This window comes from Pipistrellus kuhlii, unplaced genomic scaffold (genome assembly GCF_014108245.1).
Source record: "Pipistrellus kuhlii isolate mPipKuh1 unplaced genomic scaffold, mPipKuh1.p scaffold_m20_p_2, whole genome shotgun sequence".
Classification (NCBI taxonomy): domain Eukaryota; kingdom Metazoa; phylum Chordata; class Mammalia; order Chiroptera; family Vespertilionidae; genus Pipistrellus; species Pipistrellus kuhlii.
The window spans coordinates 169,788,839-169,810,647 of NW_023425515.1; the positions used below are offsets into that span (position 1 = coordinate 169,788,839).

Consider the following 21,809-nt stretch of genomic DNA (forward strand, 5'->3'; position numbering starts at 1 on the left):
TCACCTCTGTGCGGGGAAGATAGTCCGGATCAGCCTGGATGCGGGCGATGACCTCACAGAGGATGATACCATAAGAGAACACGTCCGCCTGGTGGGTAGTGAGACCTCAATTTCCCTTTCAGTGGGCTGAGAAGTGAGGTTTCTGCCCCTCATGGCCACAGCCCAGGCCTAGATTCTACTGCCCATATTTCATTCAGTTCATTCACTGGGTAGCTGCCAGGTACCAGCCCTGCTCTTGGTTGTAGATCCTCCCCTGAACATGAAGGGTGGACACTGCTAAGAGTGGATTCTAAGGACAACCAAGCCTTGGGACCCCCAGACTCACCTTCTCATTGTAGGGCTCATCTCGGAGAACTTCAGGTGCCATCCAGAAGGGTGAGCCCACCACTGCCAGCTTCTCCCTCCCCATGCTATAGGGCGAGATGATACAGAAAACGAGCTTGCCACTGGCCGGTATAATAGGATATCCATATTGGGAATTCTTCTCCCCCAAGAATGGGCACAGACTAGGACTGACCAAATTTAGGGAGCTGAGGTTGAGCTGTGACCAAGTCCTGGCCTCTGGAGAGGCAGCAGGAGTACTTTGTGTGTTTTTTGTTTTGTGTTGTTTTTTTTTGCCTCACTTGCTTCTGTAACCAGTACCCATTAGGGCTGCTCACCTGATGTCAGGGATCTTCTCAGCCAGGCCAAAGGCAGCTACCACTACAGAGTAGGCATTTTCATCCCTCTTTATCAGGCAGTTCTAGAGTTCCCAAAAAAGAAGACAGGGTGGCTCAGAAGTGGGGACCAGCCAGCCATACATTACCATGACAGCCATGTGAGATGAGGTAGGCTTGAATCTTGAGTGGCTACCCTAGGATTCGTATTATGCTCCAAACACAAATATTAACTTTACTTTCTATGTGCCAGGCAAGGCTCTAAGTGCTAGAGACACCTCAACAAACAGAAACCCCTGTCCTCTTGGAGCTAACAATCTAGTGAGGAAGACGGGCTCTCGGGCCCCTGGCCTCCCTCTTCAGAACGTACAGACCAGAGGCCAGGCCTGGCCTTGCCAAGAAATATAAGCATAGAACAAATATCCGAACATTAACTTTCATGGCCCACAGGATCACAAATAACCTCCTCTCTGGTATTAAAAGTCTATGATCTGACCGAAGGACTTGTATACCTGCATATAAGTACAATCAATGGACACAAAACTCTAGGGCGCGAGGGTATGTACGGGAGGGGGGGGGGGGCATTGGTATATGTACAAAAATAATAATTTAATAAAATATATATATTTTAAAAAGTCTATGATCTGGCTCTAAACTAACTGCCTACCTCTGCCCCGATGCCCAATTGCACACATCTTCATCCAGACTTTCATAGACATGCTTGACTTGTGAAGCCTAAACAGGACCTACAAGCCCTGTTCAGATATCCCATTATACCAGCCAGAGGCAAGGTCACGCTTATACTGTTCTGTTCCATTTGGAATGTTCTCCCAATTCTTTTCACCTCGAAATGTTATATGTTTTAAGGCAAGAAACATTTCCAGTCCTGTCCTCTCCAGCTCTCACCTTTATTTCTTTCTCCTTTCAACTCCTTTAACTCCTCCTCTATGCCCCTTCCTCTTAAAGTCTAGCCGGCTATCAGCTCCTCAGGAGCACTTTCTGGTTCCTCACAGTATTCACCTCATAAGAGAGGCTCAGCTCATGCTGACTAAACAACTGCTACTGTCTCCAGAAAAAGGAGAAACTCAAACAGCTTGTAAATAAATACAAGGCAACCAACTCTCCTCAAATAGTTGCATTCAGAACAATCCTACACCACTCTGCTCTACCCCACTTTCTCCAGAGGCAGCAGAGAGTAGGGATCCTTGGCTCACAGGGACATTTCTCGGGCCAGTAAGGCCCTATCTGACCCAAACCAGCCCTCCCTCGCCTCACCGGCCTTGGCATCTAGTTGCCAAGGCATTGCCAAGTCACCTCCTACTTACTCCACATTAGGTACAAATCAGTTCCTTACTCTGACCTTGATGCAATGACACTATATTCTCTTTTTCCCTGAAGCAGAATAAGCTTGTGATTTCATCACATCCTCTCCTGACCTGGATACCAGAGAGACACGCATCATTTCTAGCTTTCAAGCAGGAGCATCCTTTTGCCTGTTCTAGTGTTAGCCCTCCATCAGTCCTGCTGGCTCAGCATCCCCCAGCTCAGTGACTTTGAATGTCTTTGGGGCCCTAAGCCAGCTTGACTATTAGACAGCCGAAGCCCAGGCTTAGGGCACTGGTCTATGAGGTAGTGACAGCTCAGATCTGTCACCTATTTTTCTCTCTTCCTATTTCACTAACAGCTCAGGCTCCTTTCTCGAAGGCTCAGTCTAAAGTCCTTTTCACTATTTGTTTTATAGCCCTCAGAACCACCTTGTTAAATACAGCTGGGGAGCAGCAAATAAGGAACAGAGTTTGGCCAGAGTGGCCTGCCTTGTCAAAGCTGTTCCGTTTCTGCTCCATCTTCACATTCACGGAGACCTGTTCATTCACTGCAAATCACCATTCAGTGACTTCACAGTAGCTTCTATGAGCGGCTGAGAATGGCTAAGGCAGGGATGATGAGAGCCTTACAAAATGGGGTTTTTTAAGCTCATTCATAGCCAATAACCAGGCATTAGACCCAAAGACAAAGATCGATACTGAAAACCAAAAGAACCAAATGTTAGGAGTCTGAATCTGAGGTGATAAGCAAAATGGGGAGGAACCCTGACCAGAATCAGCCCCTAGGGTTTTCCAACGAACTCCTGGGCCTGCCCTTAACAGGGCCCAGGCTAGTGAGGTTTGTCTGGCAACACCAGCTGTTTTTATTTCCTTATCTCCCATTCTTTTTTCTTCTTCTAAGTTCACATCAGAAAGGTAATGTGTCAAAGTCATAAAAAGGTTTGTGGGAAGCACATCTCACACAGTCATCATGCCTATGAATCTCCCATTCATCCTTCACTCATTTCTGCTAGAAATATTATTATAGAAGATCCCAATGAGTTCTATGGCTTACATAACTTGATCTTCCTGCTGTTGACACTGCTGGTTACTTCCATCAGTGTTTTTAGGTATTATTCAGGAATTGTGTTAGCAGTAGGCATTCAGAGAATAATCATTTGTGGTCCTGGAGCTAACAGATTAGCTATTAGAGGCTAGTTAGAGGCTATTCCCATTCCTTTTGTTTAAAAAAATTTTTAATTGATTCCAGAGAGAAAGGGAGAGGGAGAGAGAGAGAGATAGAAACATCAGTAATGAGAGAGAATCATCTATTGGCTACCTCCTGCAGATTGAGCCCCAAACCCCAGGCATATGCTCTGACCAGGAATTGAACTGTGACCTCCTGGTTCATAGGTCGACACTCAACCACTCCCATTCCTTTTTTATTCCATTCTTCTAGCTTTTTAAAAAAATATGACTTTATTGATTTTAGAGAGAGGGAGAGAGAGAAAGAAACACTGACTGGCTGCCTTCTGCATGCACCCTGACTGGGGGATCAAGCCCCCAACTTGACCACTTACTCTGTTGGAGAATCGCACTAGCAACCAGCAACCTTTTGGTGCACAGGCCAACCAATGCTCAACCAGCTGAGCTACACCAGCCAGGCACTCCTGGTCTCTATGACAACTATAATTCTGGATTTCCTTCTCTATCTTTGGCTACTCTACAGACTCCATTGCAGATTCTTCTTCCTTCCGATGAAGATGATTGCTTTCAGGTTCTATCTTAGGCCGATAGCTCTTGTGCTCTTCTGTTGAGGCTATCTTACATTTCTTTTTTAATTACCACCTTTGTGCTCATGGCTCCCAAATGTATATCCTCAGCCCTGACCTTGATCCTCAAGCTGCTGATTTAGACAGCCTGCCTATTTCTGGACAACTTCTGGATTGCCGTGTTGAACTACACTCACGCAAACTTGAACTCAACTTTTTCTCCCAAGAACTAAAACTCAAGCTTTTTTTTTTTTTTTTTTTTTTTTAAGGCTGGTACTGCCTTTTTTCATTCTGTTTGCTAAACCAGAAACCTGGGATTTATCTTATATTTTTACTCTTACTCCAACTAATTTTCTCTTTGAAATGTTTTTCAAATCAGTCCTTCCTTCTTCGTCTTATTATTGCTCTAGTTCAGTTCAATATTCATTCCTCCCCTGAATATTGCAATACTCTTCTAACTTGGTCCAGGCTTGATCTCCATAATACGCCTTCCTCATTTCTGCCAGCATGATCTTCATAAAATGCAAATCTAACTGTGATACTCCCCAGAAAATAACAAGTTATATGATTCCGTTTATATGAAATGTCCAGAATAAGAAAATCCATAGAAACTAAAAATAGATTAGTTGCCAAGGGCTGAAGGGAGAGGGGAATAGGATAAGGAGGGTTTCTTTTTGGCATGATGAAAAGTTCTGAAATTAGATAGTGATGTTGGTTGAATACACTAAAAACCACTGAATGCCTGGGCCAGTAGTTCAGTGGTTGACCATCAACCTATGAACCAGGAAGTCACGACTGGTTCCCAGTCAGGGCACATGTCTGGGTTGCAGGCTCAATCCCCCGTAGGGGGCATGCAGGAGGAAACTGATCAATGACTCCCTCTCATCGTTGATGTTTCTATTTCTCTCTCCCTCCTCCTTCCTCTCTGAAATCAATAAAAATAAAATTAAAAACAAAAAACTGGGCCAGAGTAAACACTGAGAGCACTTACTGAGGTCTCCTACAGCAACTGCAGAGTCACTATTGGCACTGAATAAAGCCAACACAGCACAGGGAGGCCAGAGACTGAAATGCCCTCCTACATGCCCAACAGACTGTTTAAGCCTCTTGGAAGATTATCTGGTTTGCTATCCCATCCCTTACCCTCCATCCCACTTACCATAGCTCTTATGTACTAATCTGCTCACATATCTGTCTCCTAAACTAGTCTAAATGCCCAAGAATGAAAAAATAAAAGCCCAAGGATGGTACAGATTGTGTTCCAGTAATTTCTTTCTTTCTTTCTTTTTTTTTTTTTTTTTTAATATATTTTATTGATTTTTCACAAAGAGGGAGGGAGAGGGATAGAGAGCCAGAAACATCAATGAGAGAGATACACCGACCAGCTGCCTCCTGCACACCCCCTACTGGGGATGCGCCTGCAACCAATGTACCATGCCCTTGACTGGAATCGAACCTGGGACCCTTGAGTCTGAAGACCGACACTATATCCACTGAGCCAAACCGGTTTCGGCTCCAGTAATTTCTGTCCCCAATCTCAACCACTGAGCCACTGTTTCATGTACTATGTCCTCTAATAATATCACAGTATTAGTATAAATGATTTTCAAAAGCTATTGATGAATCTCATTATTAAAAAAAGACTACAGGGTGCCCTAATAGACAACACTCTACTTCCCCCTCCAGCATTCAACATTGTTCCTAATTCATGCTCTCTTCAGTCTCTGAAAATGAATGTTTTCTGCTCCTCGCTGTTGCACAGTACAGCCTAAGACCATAAAGGGAAAGACTTTTCACTCGGATGGATCCACCAGAGTGGTCCTCTGGAGTCAATGAAGTAATACTTATATACAAAAACTAACAACCAAGAATATAGCCACAATTCATAATCCATACTCCTAGGGGTAACCAAATGCAGTGGTACTTGCCCGACCCAGGGCAGTAAGGTAATAAGCAGAAACAAACGGCTTTCTCAGCTGCCTCTGAGGACCAAGGCTTGTGCAGTCGTACTAGCTTTTCTTAGAGCAACAGGAAAAAGCTGGTGTGTGGTTATTGTCACTTCTTGATGGCTCATGAAGTGAATAGTTTTAAAGCCACATTACCTCCCACTTCCTTCTAAGTAAACCATCAGTATCACCATTGCACAAAGTTGTATCAGACGATTTCTTAGAATTACAAAATTAGACTGAACCGCTATCTCTGACAGACGTTCCACTCTTGAAAGCAGTACTACAGTAACCACTGGCATGTGAATCCTGCAAAGGCAATACTACTTTCAGGAGATGCTCTGATAGGAACGAGGGATCTTCTTTGCTTTTATCACAGGCTCAGGATCATCTGGAAAAAAGGCACCTGCTTCTCTGTCCTGGCTTACCCCCTACTTTAAATCCCTCCTGTGGCCGAAACCAGTTTGGCTCAGTGGATAGAGCGTCGGTCTGCGGACTGAGGGGCCCTGGGATCGATTCCAGTCAAGGGCATATGCATTGGTTGCGGGCACATTCCCAGGGGGCAGCTGGTCGATGTTTCTCTCTCGTCAACGTTTTTAGCTCTCTATCCCTCTCCCTTCCTCTCTGTGGAAAAATCAATAAAATATATATTTTTTAAAAATCCCTCCTGTGAACTCTGGTGTGAGAAGTGCAGACTGATTGCTCCTGTGAGGTTAAAGAGAGAATCTATCTTACAGACTGGGAACCCTGAGGCCCCAAGGGCACTTAAGTCATTTGGAGGTGTGGGACAAAACTGGGTCTGGGATTCTATCTCAGCTCTCGAGCAGATGTTTTGGCCTCTGTACTATCAAGTGCATTTTCTGAGAGATAGCCAGAAAGCCCCTATGGCAGGCTCTACGCTAGGTGCGAGACACAACACAATAAAATAAACAAATTAATATGCAGTGAATCTCCCATTATACTTAAAGAAATCAAACTTAGACCCAACATTGGCAATGAGGAGATCAACTGGAAAAGTCAGAGCCCTACTCTGTCCATTTAGCCTATTTCTCCTTTAAGATTTCTCACTATTGTGGTCACTGTTACCACAATACAGGTCTTCTGAGTGGGGCTGCTCTGCCTTGGTGTGGATGTACCTTCTTCCTAATCCCTGCAACACAGTTACAATGAGGCTGGAACATTCAGACAAAAGGTCAGAAATGATAAAAGGGCAGTGAACACAGACAGTCTCTTCTATTGGATGGTCTGGTTTGTAAAATTTCCTGGTTCTTCTTCAACTTGAGATTCTCTAAAATGGACTTCCTAGCCTGTCTCCAGTTTGCAAAGTCATTGGTTCTTCCCACACGGAAGTACCCTCAATACCTCCTTAAAGTTCAGACCCAGAAAACAGCTCAGAGAGATACAGTACTTTCTCCTAAGTTCCTAGTTTCTCGTTTCAAGCCATTGGCAGGCATTGGAGAATACATACGCGCTATCAGGAAAACCAAAGGACAGTGGTCTTACCCTACAGTTCCTAAAAGGTTATAGTCATGCCTGGCCAGCGTGGCTCAGTGGCTGAGCATCGGCCTATGAACCAGGAGGTCATGGTTCAATTCTGTGCAGAAGGCAGCCAATCAATGATTCTCTCCCATCATTGATGTTTCTCTCTCTCTCTCCATCTCCCTTCTCTGAATTCAATAAAAAAATATATATTTTAAATATACATACTCATGTAGGTGTGGGGGAAATAGCTGTATGGCTGATGGATAACTCATCATGATCTCTCTACATCTTGGAGCAAATGATGCTGCAAAGATTTGATTTTGGCTGCATGCCCAATATGAGGCTAAGCTATCAACTTATGGCAGTGTCTAAGCTGACGTGAACCCACTCATTTGCCTGGAACAAGTAGAGTTTCCCTAGTCTTGACTTTCTAAAACCTTCTAGGGGATGAGACAAGGCTGGTGAGGGGGAAAGATACCATCTTCCAGAACCCAGCTGTCCAACTATCCAGTCCTCACACTAGGCCTCAGCTGGTCACCACATTCCATTTGCCCGTCTTAGTGCTCCTTTATTAACAGTGCAGCTGATGGGCCCTACACTCACCTCCCCTAAAGCTATTTTCTGTGTAGTTTATCAACCAATGGCCAGGGTCCCTCAGGGACAGTACTTCTCTTTGGAACACCAGCATCATTCTAGTGTGAGGTAGCCAGAAACTTACTTCTCTGAGAGTACAGCCTGCTTTCGTTCTCTTTGCAAACTTTTTCTTATAACGCTCTCCCTTATCCCTCATCCATGTCAAGAAGAGGTGTGGGAGTATATATATGCATGTATGTTGTGCATGGGCATATGTTGATGATGGGGAATAAAATGACAGCTATTCTTGGGCAGGTACAAAACTCTCATATACTTCCCTAGAAGACTTTAAACCAGCTCATATGATGATCAAACAGCACTCTTTATATGAGCCTTGTCCCAGTGTGTCCTGGGCCCCTTGGCCGGTGGGGCCTGCCTGCGGCAGGGCCAACTTCCTCTGAAAGCAACTGTTTTCTAACCTGGTCACACAGCACTCTGGACAGCAAGAGAATCTACAGAGACCAGCTAACACCAAAGAGGAACTGGCAGAATGGCAGAAACTCAATCACACGCATAGAAAATGGGTCAGTACATTATGGCCCTCAAAACCTGCACTCAAGTGACTGAAAATCTCCAAACTCCTGCTCTCAGTTAAGAACTACTTCCTGGAGGCTACGAGAGAGAACAATAAAAGACAGGCTCCCACACTGTTTGGACTGTTATCATCCTATTGGGCAAGAACCTCTTAACCCTCCTCACGCCATCTGCTCCTACAACACACACATTCAGGAGATTAAAGAAAAGCGTGAAGTTTCTCAAGATGTATGTGTTGCCTGGCTCAACACTGAAAGGTACCTGTTGTGAGCCAAGATAGGCTTTCTAAGGACTAACTGTATAAAGTATTAATTTGTATCCTCTGTGTTTAAATGTGAAATCTATAAAAGAACTCTACATTTCAAAGCTTATTAATGACTGGTTTCCTAACAGCGCTTTCTTGGTAATGGAGGACAGTGTCAAGTGGTGCAAGTAAAGCCTTCATACCTTAGATGTGAGGTCCCGATGGAAAATGCCTTTGAAGTGAAGATAGCTGAGGCCCACTGCTATATCATAGGCCAGTTTCACCCTCACAGTCCAGGGCAAATACAGGTTACTGTCTAGCAACTGTTCCAGGTTTCCAGCGTTGATATACTGTAAAACAAGGAAAACCCAGCTACCATTTGTCAGGAATATAAGACTGGTGGCGAAACCACTAGAGAGTAACACTTAGAAGATAGAGACTGGATGTTTTGTTCATAGTTGTTTTTTAGGTGACTGAGGGCTTATTCTGCATCTATACCAGTGTTTCCCAAAGTGTGGTACGCATACCCCCAGGGGTACGGGCGTACACATTGCACCGGAGTTTGGTGGGGAAATGCACTGCACCGCGCTTAGTTGTGCCTAATTCTATGTTCTCATGAATACGAGGGGTACTCAGCGTTACGAAAATTATAGAAGGGGTACACATATGTCAAAAGTTTTGGAAACACTGATCTATACACAAAGATACCTTCCTTTAAGGAGATCACAATCTATTAAGGGATACAGACTAACAATAGCATTTGGTAAATGCTAAAATAAGAGCTTTGTACATGTACCACCACAGTGCTATGTAGCATACAGAATAAAGTTACTAACTCAATCTGAACATGCCAGAGAAAGCTGCACAAAGGAAATAAGATGTCAAAAAAATAACCTGGGGGAACAGAAAAGAAAGTCCACACAAAGGGAGCAGCATATGCAAAGATATAGGTTAAATGCATGATGCATATAGAAAACCAATTTAGCCACTATGGCCAGAAGAGGCTCATATGCTTTGCTAAGATATATGGGCTTTACCTTTTCTATAGGGAACAAAAGAAAGTCTTTTAAACATGATAACATTTATATTTGCTTTTAAAGAAAATATTATTTTAGCAATAGCATGACAGAATAGAGTGGAGAATATGGAAAAGGAAAAATAGAAGAGTATTGCAATAATCCTGATGAAAGAAAGATGTCTGAGTTAAGGCAATAGAACAGAGCAAGATTCAAGATGTACTTAGAGCCTTGGCCGGTGTGGCTCAGTTGGCTGAGTGTCACCCCATGTAACAAAAGGTCTCTGGTTCAATTCCCAGTTGGGGCAAATGGGGATCAGGACTGGGTTGTGGGTAAGGGGCATGCTTCTCTCTCTCCCTCTCTCCCTTCCTCTCTTTAAAATCAATAAAAACTTGCCGAAACCGGTTTGGCTCAGTGGATAGAGCCTCGGTCTGCGGACTGAAAGGTCCCAGGTTCGATTCCGGCCAAGGGCATGTACATTGGTTGCAGGCACATCCCTGATGGGGGGTGTGCAAGAGGCAGCTGGTCGATGTATCTCTCTCATCAATGTTTCTAACTCTCTATCCCTCTCCCTTCCTCTCTGCGAAAAATCAATAAAATATATTTAAAAAATAAATAAAATAAAATAAAATCAATAAAAACTTAAAAAAAAAAAAAAAAGATGTACATAAAACTTGAGCCCTAGCAGGTTTGGCTCAGTGGACAGAGCATCAGCTTGCAGACTGAAGGGTCCAAGGGCACATGCCTGGGTTGCAGGCTCAATCCCCAGTAGGAGGCGTGCAGGAGGCAGCCAGTCAGTGATTCTCTCTCATCATTGATGTTTCTATCTTTCTCTCCCTCTCTCTTCCTCTCTGAAGGCAATGTTGAGTTTAAAGGCTTATGGGACAACCAAAGTGGAGGTGTCAAATAGAGAGATGTTTAAAGTTCAGGAACTAAGTTAGGCTATACACTAAGATTTAGGAAGCAATAACATTGAGCTAAAGTAATCACTGAAGCCAAGGAATGTATGAAATTGCCCGGGAGTTAACATGTAAGATGAGAAAAGGAGCAGGCAGGAAAAGAAGAATCAAGTAAGAATGTCATCCTAGAAGTCAAAGAAAGTTAAAAGTCCAAAGAGGAAAAGACCAAAAGTATCTACAGAATTTATAACCCGGAAGACATTGGCAACCATGGCCAGAGCAGTTTCAGTAAAGTGATTAAGACCCAAGTGAACTGAGGAGTGAGTAGGAGAGAAAACTATGGAGAAACTATGTGAAGATGTACTTTTTAAGAAATCTGGCTGTTCATCATTCCTAACTTTTTAAAAGAACAAATAAGTGCCCGATTGGTATGGCTCAGTGGTTGAATGTCAACCTATAAATCAGGAGTTCACAGTTCAATTCCCGGTCAGGGCACATGACCAGGTTGCAGGCTTGATCCCCGGTGGAGGATGTGCAGGAGGCAGCCGATCAAGGATTCTCTCTCATCATTGATGTTTCTCTCTCTTTCTCCTTCTCCTTTCCTCTCTGAAATCAATAAAAATATTTTTAAAAAGAGCAAATAAGCATATTTATATGGGGTTAATGATAACAGCAGCTAATAGTTATTTATATGTGCCCACTTTGTGCCAGGCACTATTCTAAGAACTTAAAATTATCTCATTCACTGCACATAACCCTATGAGGTAAAGTATACCATTATCCTCATTTGACAAAAGGCATTTAGCAGTTAAGAAACTTGCTGAAGGTTACCCAATTATTAAGAAGCAGAGCCAGGATTCAAACCCAGGCAGCCTGGCTCCAGCATCATGCACTTTACCACTACATTACACCTCAGAGATAGGAGACTGCAAACCCAAGTCAGAGGCCTCATGCAAAACAGGAACTCAAAGTTTTTTGCCAATTAGGTTAATGAATTTATTCAAACCTCACATAATTTGGTTTTATCTCCCTCCTCCTTCCAAGGGAGAAAAGGGGGCAAATTCCTCCAAATCTAAAATTAAGCTCTTAATATCTATAATGAGGGGTATTATTGAATTTACAAAAGACTAGGGTACCTAATAGGATCGGGGGCAAGAGATCTGAATTTTAGTCCAATTCTACTTTTTAATAATCATTTACCTTGGACAAGGCAACTAATAAGGCTATCTTTCAGTTTTTCCACCTATAAAGTAGGTGTGATAATTTATGATCCGTATAACTCACAATGTTATTATGAAAATCTAATACAAATATATGAAAGTGCTTTAAAAGATTTAAGCCATGCCGAAATGTTTTGGCTCAGTGGATAAAGCGTCGGCTTGCAGACTGAAAGGTCCCAGGTTTGATTCCGATCAGGGGCATGTACCTTGATTGCAGGCACATCCCCAGTAGGGGGTTTGCAGGAGGCAGTGATCGATGTTTTTCTCTCATCGATGTTTCTAACTCTCTATTCCTCTCCCTTCCTCTCTGTAAAAAAAATTAATAAAATATATTTTTAAAAATAAAATTAAATAAGTAAGTAAATAAATAAATAATTTAAGCCCTAGCCGATTTGGCTCAGTGGACAGAGTGCTGGCCTGTGGACTAAAGGGTCCCAGGTTCAATTCTGGTCAAGGGCACATGCCTGGACTGGGGGCTTGATCCCCATTAAGGGGCCTGCAGGAGGCAACCAATCAATGATTCTCTCATCATTGATGTTTCTAACTCTCTCTCCCTCTCCCTTTCCTCTGAAATCAATAAAAAAATATATTTTTTTAAAAATTTAAGTGCCACATAATCTGAGATTTTCTGATGTGGTAACATAAGCACCAAAAGAACCAGTTGGGGGCAGCACGATGCAGCACTTCAGATCCTTGGATGAGGCAGATCAGGTTTGGCAAGGCAGAGAGAATGGCTAAAAATATACCTAACTTCTCAAAAGGAAAACCTGACGATCTGCTACATCCTGCTTGATAATCCATCTTTGGAAATCTCAAAATGAGGCATATTGATGGCATTAACACAGTGCCTTCCTTCATTTATTCACTGCAGTTGAATCTGTCCGTGGTTCACATATGAAGTGCTCACTTGCTAAAAAGAAACTGAACCTGCAAACTCCAAGCTAAATGGGAACAATAAAGCTGATACCTAATCATGCAGACAAATTTCTTTAGCTCTGAGAGTCAGAAAGGGTGACACTGTAATACGGAAGGCCTGACTTCAGCAGCCACTCAGGTTTCCCATGTGAGGCCATGCAGAAAAACCGACGTAAAGGCTGTCTGTAGGTGCACTATCTGTAGGCCAGACTAAGCCAGGACTTTTAATTCTGGTTCAGAGAAACACATATACTCTCCAGCCATGTCTCTGAAGGCCTGAGAAATCCACAGACTAAGCCAGAGGGTGGGGAGCAGAGAAGAAAGGTGAGACAAGGCGAGGAATCACACTGGCTAGGCTCTGAATTTTCCAGGCAAAATGGAAAAAGTACAAACCAGTACAAGAGATGGAAACCAAACAAAGTTTATTGTTACAACCATTCTCTCTTGCTGGCCTTTGGTGAATACTCTGGTGGGGCTGATAAGTCTCTGGGCCTCAGAAACCACAACTTCTCCATGTCCCAAGACTTTTGCATCTATGAGGAAAGGAAGTTTGAGATCTGCCAACAAGGAAGATTTCTAAGTTGCTCCACACTGTGTGCCCATTAGCTGGAACGTTTACTTCCCCATAGCAACTCCCTAGTGCAGACTCAGCTGGTGTGTCCGCTGAGCAAATCCGGGAAGCACAGGCAGAGCAACTGCACCAGTACATTCCGCTTTCCCAGATGAGAATAACAGCTGCTTCACTCTTTTTCTTCCAGACTACTCCCTTGGGCAGCCCCACAAAACAGCCTAGGACATTGGCAATATTTACATAACTTACCAGAAAGAGAAGTTTTTACACTTTCCATTTCTTATTGTTCTTTTAAACGTTCAAGTTCAGAAAACTGAAATATCAGCCACATGTTTTAGATACTTCAATACCCCTCAGTGATTGTCCCTCAACTTCACCTACACCAAAACCTATCTCTTCCCTACATGATCTAATAAAATATTAGGACAGAGTTCCTGCCATTTCATTTGTGTATGATATTGATTTATTTAAAAAAGACTCCTTGCCGAAGCAGGTTTGGCTCAGTGGTAGAGCGTCGGTCTGCGGACTGAAAGGTCCCAGGTTCGATTCCGGGCAAGGGCATGTACATTGGTTGCGGGCACATCCCCGGTAGGGGGTGTGCAAGAGGCAGCTGGTCAATGTTTCTCTCTCATGGACGTTTCTAGCTCTCTCTCTCCCTTCTCTCTGTAAAAAATCAATAAAATATATTTTTAAAAATCAATTTATAAAAAAAAAAGACTCCTTTTCCTAGAAAGCACATAACAGATAAATGTATGTTTACTCAACAGCATAAAATGATATGTCAACACCCTAAAAAAATCACCAAAAGGACAGACAGATAAGTAGATACTCAGTTCTCCACTTAAGAATATCAATTCAGGTTATTTATAACAAACATTTATTGAGTACCCTTCTCCTTCACTATATATATATATATATATATATATATATATATATATATATGCCAAGCAAGGCTAGAGATGGCTGTGGTTTAGGAGAACTGGCTTCAGGGAACGGGCAGTGACTTCACCTGCGGATTCCTGAGGTCATGTTTGTTTAAGATGTGGATTCATACATGAAACAGCCTGGGAATGAGACTGTGGATACAGTGCTAAAGAAGTTGGATGAACAGTACCAGAAGTGTGAGTTTATGGAACTTAACCTTGCTTAAAAAAAAAAAAAAAGAAGGCTAAAGGGTCAGATTCCTGAAATTAAGCAGACTTTATAAATTCTGAAATACATGCAGAAGAAAAAGTCCACCAATTCTTACTGGCAGATAACCTATATAGCAAAGCTTCAGTTCCTCCGACCGATAAAGTATGTCTGTGGTTGGGGCCAAATATAACGCATGAGTATGATATTGATGAAGCTTGAACATCACTGGAAAATAATTTAACCACTGCCACAAAGAATCTGGATTCTCTTGAGGAAAACCTTGACTGCTACTCAAGTCAATATGGCCAGGGTTTATCAATGGGATGTAAAAAGAAGGAACAAAGATGATTCTACCATGATTCCCCAAAAATAAGACATCCTCCGAAAATAAGACCTACTTACAGGTTTCCTTTGAGTGAAATATAAGGCATCCCCCGAAAATAAGGCCCCTCCTAGGCTAAACATGAGAGATTTGGTCCACTGATTCTGAAAGAAATGGAGTCACAAGAAATTCACCAGGAAATTCAGGAACTGGATTGTTATGATGATGTTCCAGAAGATGACGACATGATTGTCATTGAATAAATGAGTAAATTCTTGATACTGTAGGATTCACAGTTTGTCTGGTTTGTGTTGACAACTACTGTACTACCGTACCCTATACAGGTAATAAATTTCCTTTATTTTCATTTAACAATAAATGTGTATTCTTCTTCATGGAAAAATAATACATCCCCTGAAAATAAGACCTAGCGCATCTTTGGGAGCAAAAATTAATATAAGATACTGTCTTATTTTCGGGGAAACAGGGTACCAAGAACAAAGCATAATTCTGGCAATGAAAAATGTGTTTCATTTTTCCAAACATGTTCTTTTAAATATGCAAAGTTTATTCTTAAAGGTTGACATTAGTTTGAATGTCTTTTTTTTTAAACAGCAAGAATGAATGACCAATAAAATTCTAAAGAGAGATAAACACCAACAACATGGTATGTATTTATTAAAACAAAATTAGTTCCAAATATTTTATGGAAATAGCAGTTTTATCAATTTATTATTTTGCATTTCAGACATAGTAAATAGTACTTCCATCATTTTTTGTTTATTATAAGAAAAGTCTTCATTGAAATGGCTGACAACGGATGTATGCTGTGGAGGCTAAATTCTGGATACTTAAACAGTTTACTCTTCATTATATGATGTTACTCTCACTTAAATATTTGCAAACTTGCTTTTTTTCAGTACATGTGGGGCTTTATGGTCCTCTGTTGCTGTTATTTTTTTTTTTATTATATATATATTTTATTGATTTTGTACAGAGAGGAAGGGAGAGAGATAGAGAGTTAGAAACATCGATGAGAGAGTCATCGATCAGCTGCCTCTTGCACACCCCCTACTGGGGATGTGCCCGCAACCAAGGTACATGCCCTTGACCGGAATCAAACCTGGAACCCTTCAGTCCCCAAGCCGACGCTCTATCCATTGAGCCAAACCGGTTTCGGCTGTTGCTGTTATTTATTATACTACTCGGTACTTTACAGAAAATGGTTATTTGCCTTCCTGAGTTTTTAAAAATATATATTTTATTGATTTTTTACAGAGAAGAAGGGAGAGGGAAAGAGAGTTAGAAACATCGACGAGAGAGAAACATAAATCAGCTGCCTCCCGCACACCCCCCACTGAGGATGTGCCCTCAACCAAGGTACATGCCCTTGACCGGACTTGAACCTGGAGTCCGCAGGCCGACATTCTATCCACTGAGCCAAACTGGCCAGGGCTTTCCTGAGTTTTTAGAGGGATGTGAAGACACTTTTTCCTGTCCTCTGTCAGTGCATAGTGTCTTTGTAATGTCAACATAAGGAAGATTTCAGCCAACATGAAATAACAAAATTACCCACTCAAAACTCTTGGCTAAGGTGATTTTGTATTTCTTCATAGTTCTCCAAAGCAGCTGGACAAAAATATTAAAATTAAAAACAACAGTTTAAAAGACTTGGAGAAAAAAAAAAAAAGAAAGAAAAAAAAAAGCCAAGCAACCAGAACGACCAGTCACCATGACACACACTGCAGCCTGCCAACTGGCCGAATGGGGCAGGGCTAGCCAGCCCACCTCCTGCGGCCAGCCTGGCCCCAATCAGCCTCCCCTACCCCAATTAGGGGCGGGGCCAGTTGGCCAACCTCCTGTGTCCCCTCCCCCTGGCCGGCTGACCAGGCAGACCGCACCAGTGCACAAATTCATGCACCACATCTCTAGTGTGAGAACAAGAATCAGTCCATTTACATCAACATTATATCCCCCAGTGCCTGAAGAATGCTTAGCACACAGTAAACATGGTTATATAAAAACACCACTCAGATTATACTTTAAAGAAGTTCAGTGAAAGACACATAAAGAAGAAAATAATACCAATAGACCTTTATCAGAAATAAATACTAAGGGTATTGCCGAAACCGGTTTGGCTCAGTGGTAGAGCGTTGGTCTGCGGACTGAAAGGTCCTGGGTTCGATTCCAGTCAAGGGCATGTACGTTGGTTGTGGGCACATTCCCAGTGGGGGGGTGCAGGAGGTGGCTGGTCAATGCTTCTCTCTCATCGACGTTTCTGGCTCTCTGTCTCTCTCCCTTACTCTCTGTAAGAAATCAATTTAAAGAAAAAAAGTAAAAACTGACTCTGTCTGAGGAGATTCGAAAATTCCAGAGAGGAAGTAACATCTGAGTTAGATCCTAAAAGATAGTTAGGAGTTGTCTAGGCCCGTGGTCCGCAAACTGTGGCTCTTTGTGGGGCTTCATCGTCCTCTGTTGCTCTTTGGCCCCTTGAGTGTGGCTCTTCCACAAAATACCACGGCCTGGGCGAGTCTATTTTGAAGAAGTATCTTTAGAAGAAGTTTAAGTTTAAAAAGTTTGGCTCTCAAAAGAAATTTCAATTGTTGTACTGTTGTTATTTGGCTCTGATGACTAATGAATTTTCCGACCACTGGTCTAGGCTGAAAGTATGGTTCTTTCCATATATTCCCTATTGGCTCCGATGATACCAACTCAGGCACAGAGAGACATATAATAGTGTGCACAAAGCGTATTCTGGAGCAGCACTAGGCAATACCTACCACTCACTCCACCCAAAGCTCCTGTTCCCAATTCTTGCTGATTCCAGTGAGCTACAGTAGCCTCACCTGATCATAACCAGTACGAAGAAGAATACAAAATGGTTGCTTTTATGTTGATTTACTTTGAATTATCAATGTACTAATATCTGCAACCAAACAAGCTTATCTCTGCACAGTGGTTCAAACCCATATTCTGAGAGGCTCCGAAGAAAATTTGAACTGTAATATTCCTTTTTGAAAAACCTACCTGACTGGACTAAAGCTGGAGCATTTATCCAAGACAGATAAATGTGCTATCCAACTAACAGAGATCATTTGCTGCCACCTAATTAGTACGGTTGTCCTGAGGAAGATCCAAACATTAAAAACTTACTATGTGGAAACAAAGGTAAGTGGGGCCAGTTTCTACCCATAGCTCACAGTCTAGTAGAAGAGGACAGATAATCAACTAAAAAGTTTTTTCATACAGGACAATATTATGATCAGATATGCTACATAGAAATATCATTTTAGCCGGACCGGTTTGGCTCAGTGGATAGAGCGTTGGCCTGCGGACTAAAAGGTCCCAGGTTTGATTCCGGTTGAGGGCATGTACCTTGGTTGCGGGCACATCCCCAGTAGGGGTGTGCAGGGGGCAGCTGATCGATGATTCTCTCTCATCTATGTTTCTAGCTCTCTGTCCCTCTCTCTTCCTCTCTGTGAAAAATCAATAAAATATATATTTTTAAAAATATATATATATATCATTTTAAAAGTAATATAAAAACTTACAGAGCCCTTGGCGGTTTGGCTCAGTGAACAGAGCATCGGCCTGCGGACAGAAGGGTCCCAGGTCAATTCCGGTCAAGAGCACATACCTAGGTTGCAGGCTTCTCCCTAACCCAGGCCCTCATCAGGGCTCATGTAGGAGGCAACCAATTGATGTGTCTTTCTCACATCAATATTTCTCTCTGTCTTCCCTCTCTCTTTCTCTCTCTTAAAAAAAAAAAAAAAATTATTTCAGAGAGGAAGAGGGAAAGAGAAACATCAATAATGAGAATCATTGATGGGCTGCCTCCTGCATGCCCTCTCCCCATCCTTCACTGGGGATCAAGACCACACCACAGACATGTGCCCTTGACCGGAATTGAACCAGGACCCTTCAGTCTACAGGCTGATGCTTGATCCACTGAGCCAAACCAGCTAAAGCTCCTTCCACTCTGTCTAAAAGTCAATGGAAAAATATCCTCAGGTAAGGATAAGAAACCAAAACAAAACAAAACAAAACAAAAAACTGTATGCAAAGGTCAGGAATTGAGGCCTGGAGAATAGTTTTGAGGTTTCTAGAATCATCCAGGTGGGAAGAAATAAAGGCCTGAATAAGACAATGGCAGAAAGAATGAAAAGACAGTTAATAACTGAAGACATTTCTGAGGTAGAATCAACAGGATGAGATGTTTAATCAAAGGCAGGTAATAATTAAAAGATATGATGTGTACAAAGTATGTCTAGCATAATGCTGACCTCATATTACACAACGCATTCTTCCCACAATCAACATCTCATCATCATTATTCCTCCCCTGGGTTACTCCATTAGCTTTCTAGTCTTTTGGTTTCCTTCGCATATCGTGAACATGCTTAGCCCTTATTCCCATCCCTTTTACATAATACAGCCAATTATGTAAACCTGAAATGTCAACCTGAAGCCACTCTCCTCTTAAAATTATTCAATGATGTCCTATTACTCTTAGAATAAAGCCCACAATCAGGCTGGCAAACAAAGCCTTTCACTCCTGCTCATAAAGATTTCATTCCCTGCCTGCCAGCACATATGTACACACTGCTGATCCCGTTACCTGGATTACCCTCCCCCCACTGAGTCCTGGCTAATCACTCACTGTTGAGGATTCATTTCCACTTCATGGAACACAAATATAAAGTACAGAGATTAGTAGGTATTCTTTTTTCCCTGCATAAAGTGTAAGTACAGGAGGAGGAAGAGAGGGCACTGCAACACACCACATGAGAGATCACCAAATGCCTGATTTAGAGTGCTATTTTAGGCATGAAAAAGTGGGCTAGAGTTAGAATACGCAGAAAAAAATTAGCAAGTGAGTTATAGATATGAAACTGAGGGGAAAAAGAGTTAAAGGCAACTCAGTGATTCCAAATTGAGGTGTACAGAGAAGCAGAGGGAAGAGATCCTGTAATCGTACGTGCTATCAGTAAGTCAGAAACCAGCATCAATATCAAACAGCCAAATCAGTGGCTTGTTGAACCTCTGTTCTTTGGATGGGCCCTCGACAGAGGAAAGACTGGGCCTCGACCTACTTTTCACTGAAGTCCAACAATGCCATTGTGCTGGCCACTGTATGCTTGTTGGTCAGCTCCAAACACAAAGGCTAGCAGACATCCCATCCTGCTGGCGTGGTTGAAAGAAGAAAAGAGAGCTTTGTTAGCGCCCTGGGTAATTCCAGGACAGGCACCCCAAGAGCACCCTGTGGGAGGGTTGTGCTCCAAAGGAGCCTCCTGTTCTCAGCTCAAGGTTCCAAGCCACTGCAAGCACACATCCGCACGTCTGCCGAGGTCCAACCAAGTTCAGCCTCCTCTCCAGGAAGTCCACCGGGGCCTGTCTGACTTAAACAATCAGTAGAACTAAACTAACTTAAAGAGAAAGGGAACCCAAAATGTGTTTCAGAAACCCATATTTTGTACCATTTTAGCCTCCTGTGTGTATTTCTACTATTGCTTATCACATTGTACTAAAACCTTGATGACAGAGACCAGGTGATTCTCAACTTTGTCAGCCCAAATATCCAGTAAAGTGAACAATAAATTGTTGAATGAACAAATGAATAAGTACATTTAAATAAATGGAGGCAGGTTTTAACTTCCCTCTTTTACTGGAAATGCTCCCAATTTAATCATTATGATAATTTAAGATAAAAAAAGAGAAATATTCTTTTAGAGCAATTTTCTGTTAAATACCATGCAAAACAAATACTAATAAGGCCTATTATAAGGCAGATGCATTGAATATAAAGATTAATACAAAACAGTGTGTTTGGCCACTCGGTGATATGAAACTCGGAGAAACCTTTTTACCACTCTAATCAGCAGACTCCTTAAAGTGGTCAGAATCACATGAATTTAAAAAAATATAAATGATATCTTTTTTTGGAAACTATAGAAGATACTTCTCTTATCAGCCACTGAAAGCCAAGTAGAAGAGGCCATAAAGATATCTTCCCTCACTTCCTTCATGTTTCCCACAGATAGACACTTACTATAAACCCACTCACCATTTGAAGAACATAGGTTTAACATACCTGAAGTAGTACAAGTGTTTTTCTATGCATGTAAGCTACTATAAACATTAAAATGATTGTTTATCCACAGATTCAAAATGTATGATAAGCTTTCCCCATAGATTTTTAACTTTTAATCAAACAACTCATAATCAAACTCAAATTTGTTTAAATAAAGTAAACATTAAAAAGATATTCTGTATAACAAATTGTCTCAAAGAAATAAACTAAGATAAGAAGACTGTTCCCTTTACCTCATGAAGCTCTTCTAGCAATCAGTGGTCTCAGACATGATTTAAGATCAAGCCAGGGCTCCCGACTATTCATCCGGCCTGCTTTCCTATCCAAAATTCATAATAACTCTACCAGGAACAATACATGGCTATTGGAGCCATGTTTTAAAAGCATTCTTCCTTCTGGCTTGCTACCTACATCTCTACAACCCCTCGCTCTAGAGACTCAGACAAGAATCTCTGACTTTCATTTGGTGATTGAGCTCAGTGAAAGGAGCACAGAGCAATCTGTTAAGGAAGACAAAGCACCCTGCTTGCCCACTAGATCTGAGAAGCAGGGGCTTCATAGTAACAAAATTAAAGTGGAAACCAGCCCTCACCGGTTTGGCTCAGTGGATAGAGTGTCCCTCTGCGGACTGAAGGGTTTCAGGTTCAATTCGGGTCAAGGGCATGTACCTTGGTTGCAGGCACATCTCCAGTGGGAAGTGTGAAGGAGGCAGCTGATCGATGTTTCTCTCTCATCGATGTTTCTAACTCTCTATCCCTCTCCCTTCCTCTCTGTAAAAAAATTAATAATATATATATTTTTTTAAAGTGGAAACCAGCCGAGATCGGTTTGGCTCAGTGGTTAGAGCGTCGGCTTTGTGACTGAAGGGTCCCGGGTTCGATTCCGGTCAAGGGCATGTGCCTTGGTTGTAGGCACATCCCCAGTGGGGGGTGTGCAGGAGGCAGCTGATCAATGACTCTCTCTCATCGATGTTTCTATCTCTCTCCCTCTCTGAACAAAATCAATAAAATATACTTAAAAAATAAATAAAAAATAAAAATAAAGTGGAAACCAAAAGAGGTTAGAATTCTA

The 21,809-nt window shown here is 42.1% G+C and overlaps 1 protein-coding gene and 2 pseudogenes across 1 annotated transcript in view; 1 reads left to right on the plus strand and 2 right to left on the minus strand.

The window, feature by feature from the left end:
- Nucleotides 1-14,699, plus strand: part of LOC118724823 — a 25,418-nt pseudogene extending 10,719 nt beyond the window's left edge.
- Nucleotides 1-21,809, minus strand: part of TESK2 (testis associated actin remodelling kinase 2) — a 115,618-nt gene that overhangs the window by 3,260 nt on the left and 90,549 nt on the right. Inside the window, 4 exon segments of the mRNA XM_036447897.2 lie at nt 5-88; nt 326-410; nt 660-742; nt 8,775-8,921. Of these exon segments, the coding sequence (XP_036303790.1) occupies nt 5-88; nt 326-410; nt 660-742; nt 8,775-8,921 (399 nt within the window).
- Nucleotides 2,887-3,000, minus strand: LOC118725189 (annotated as a pseudogene).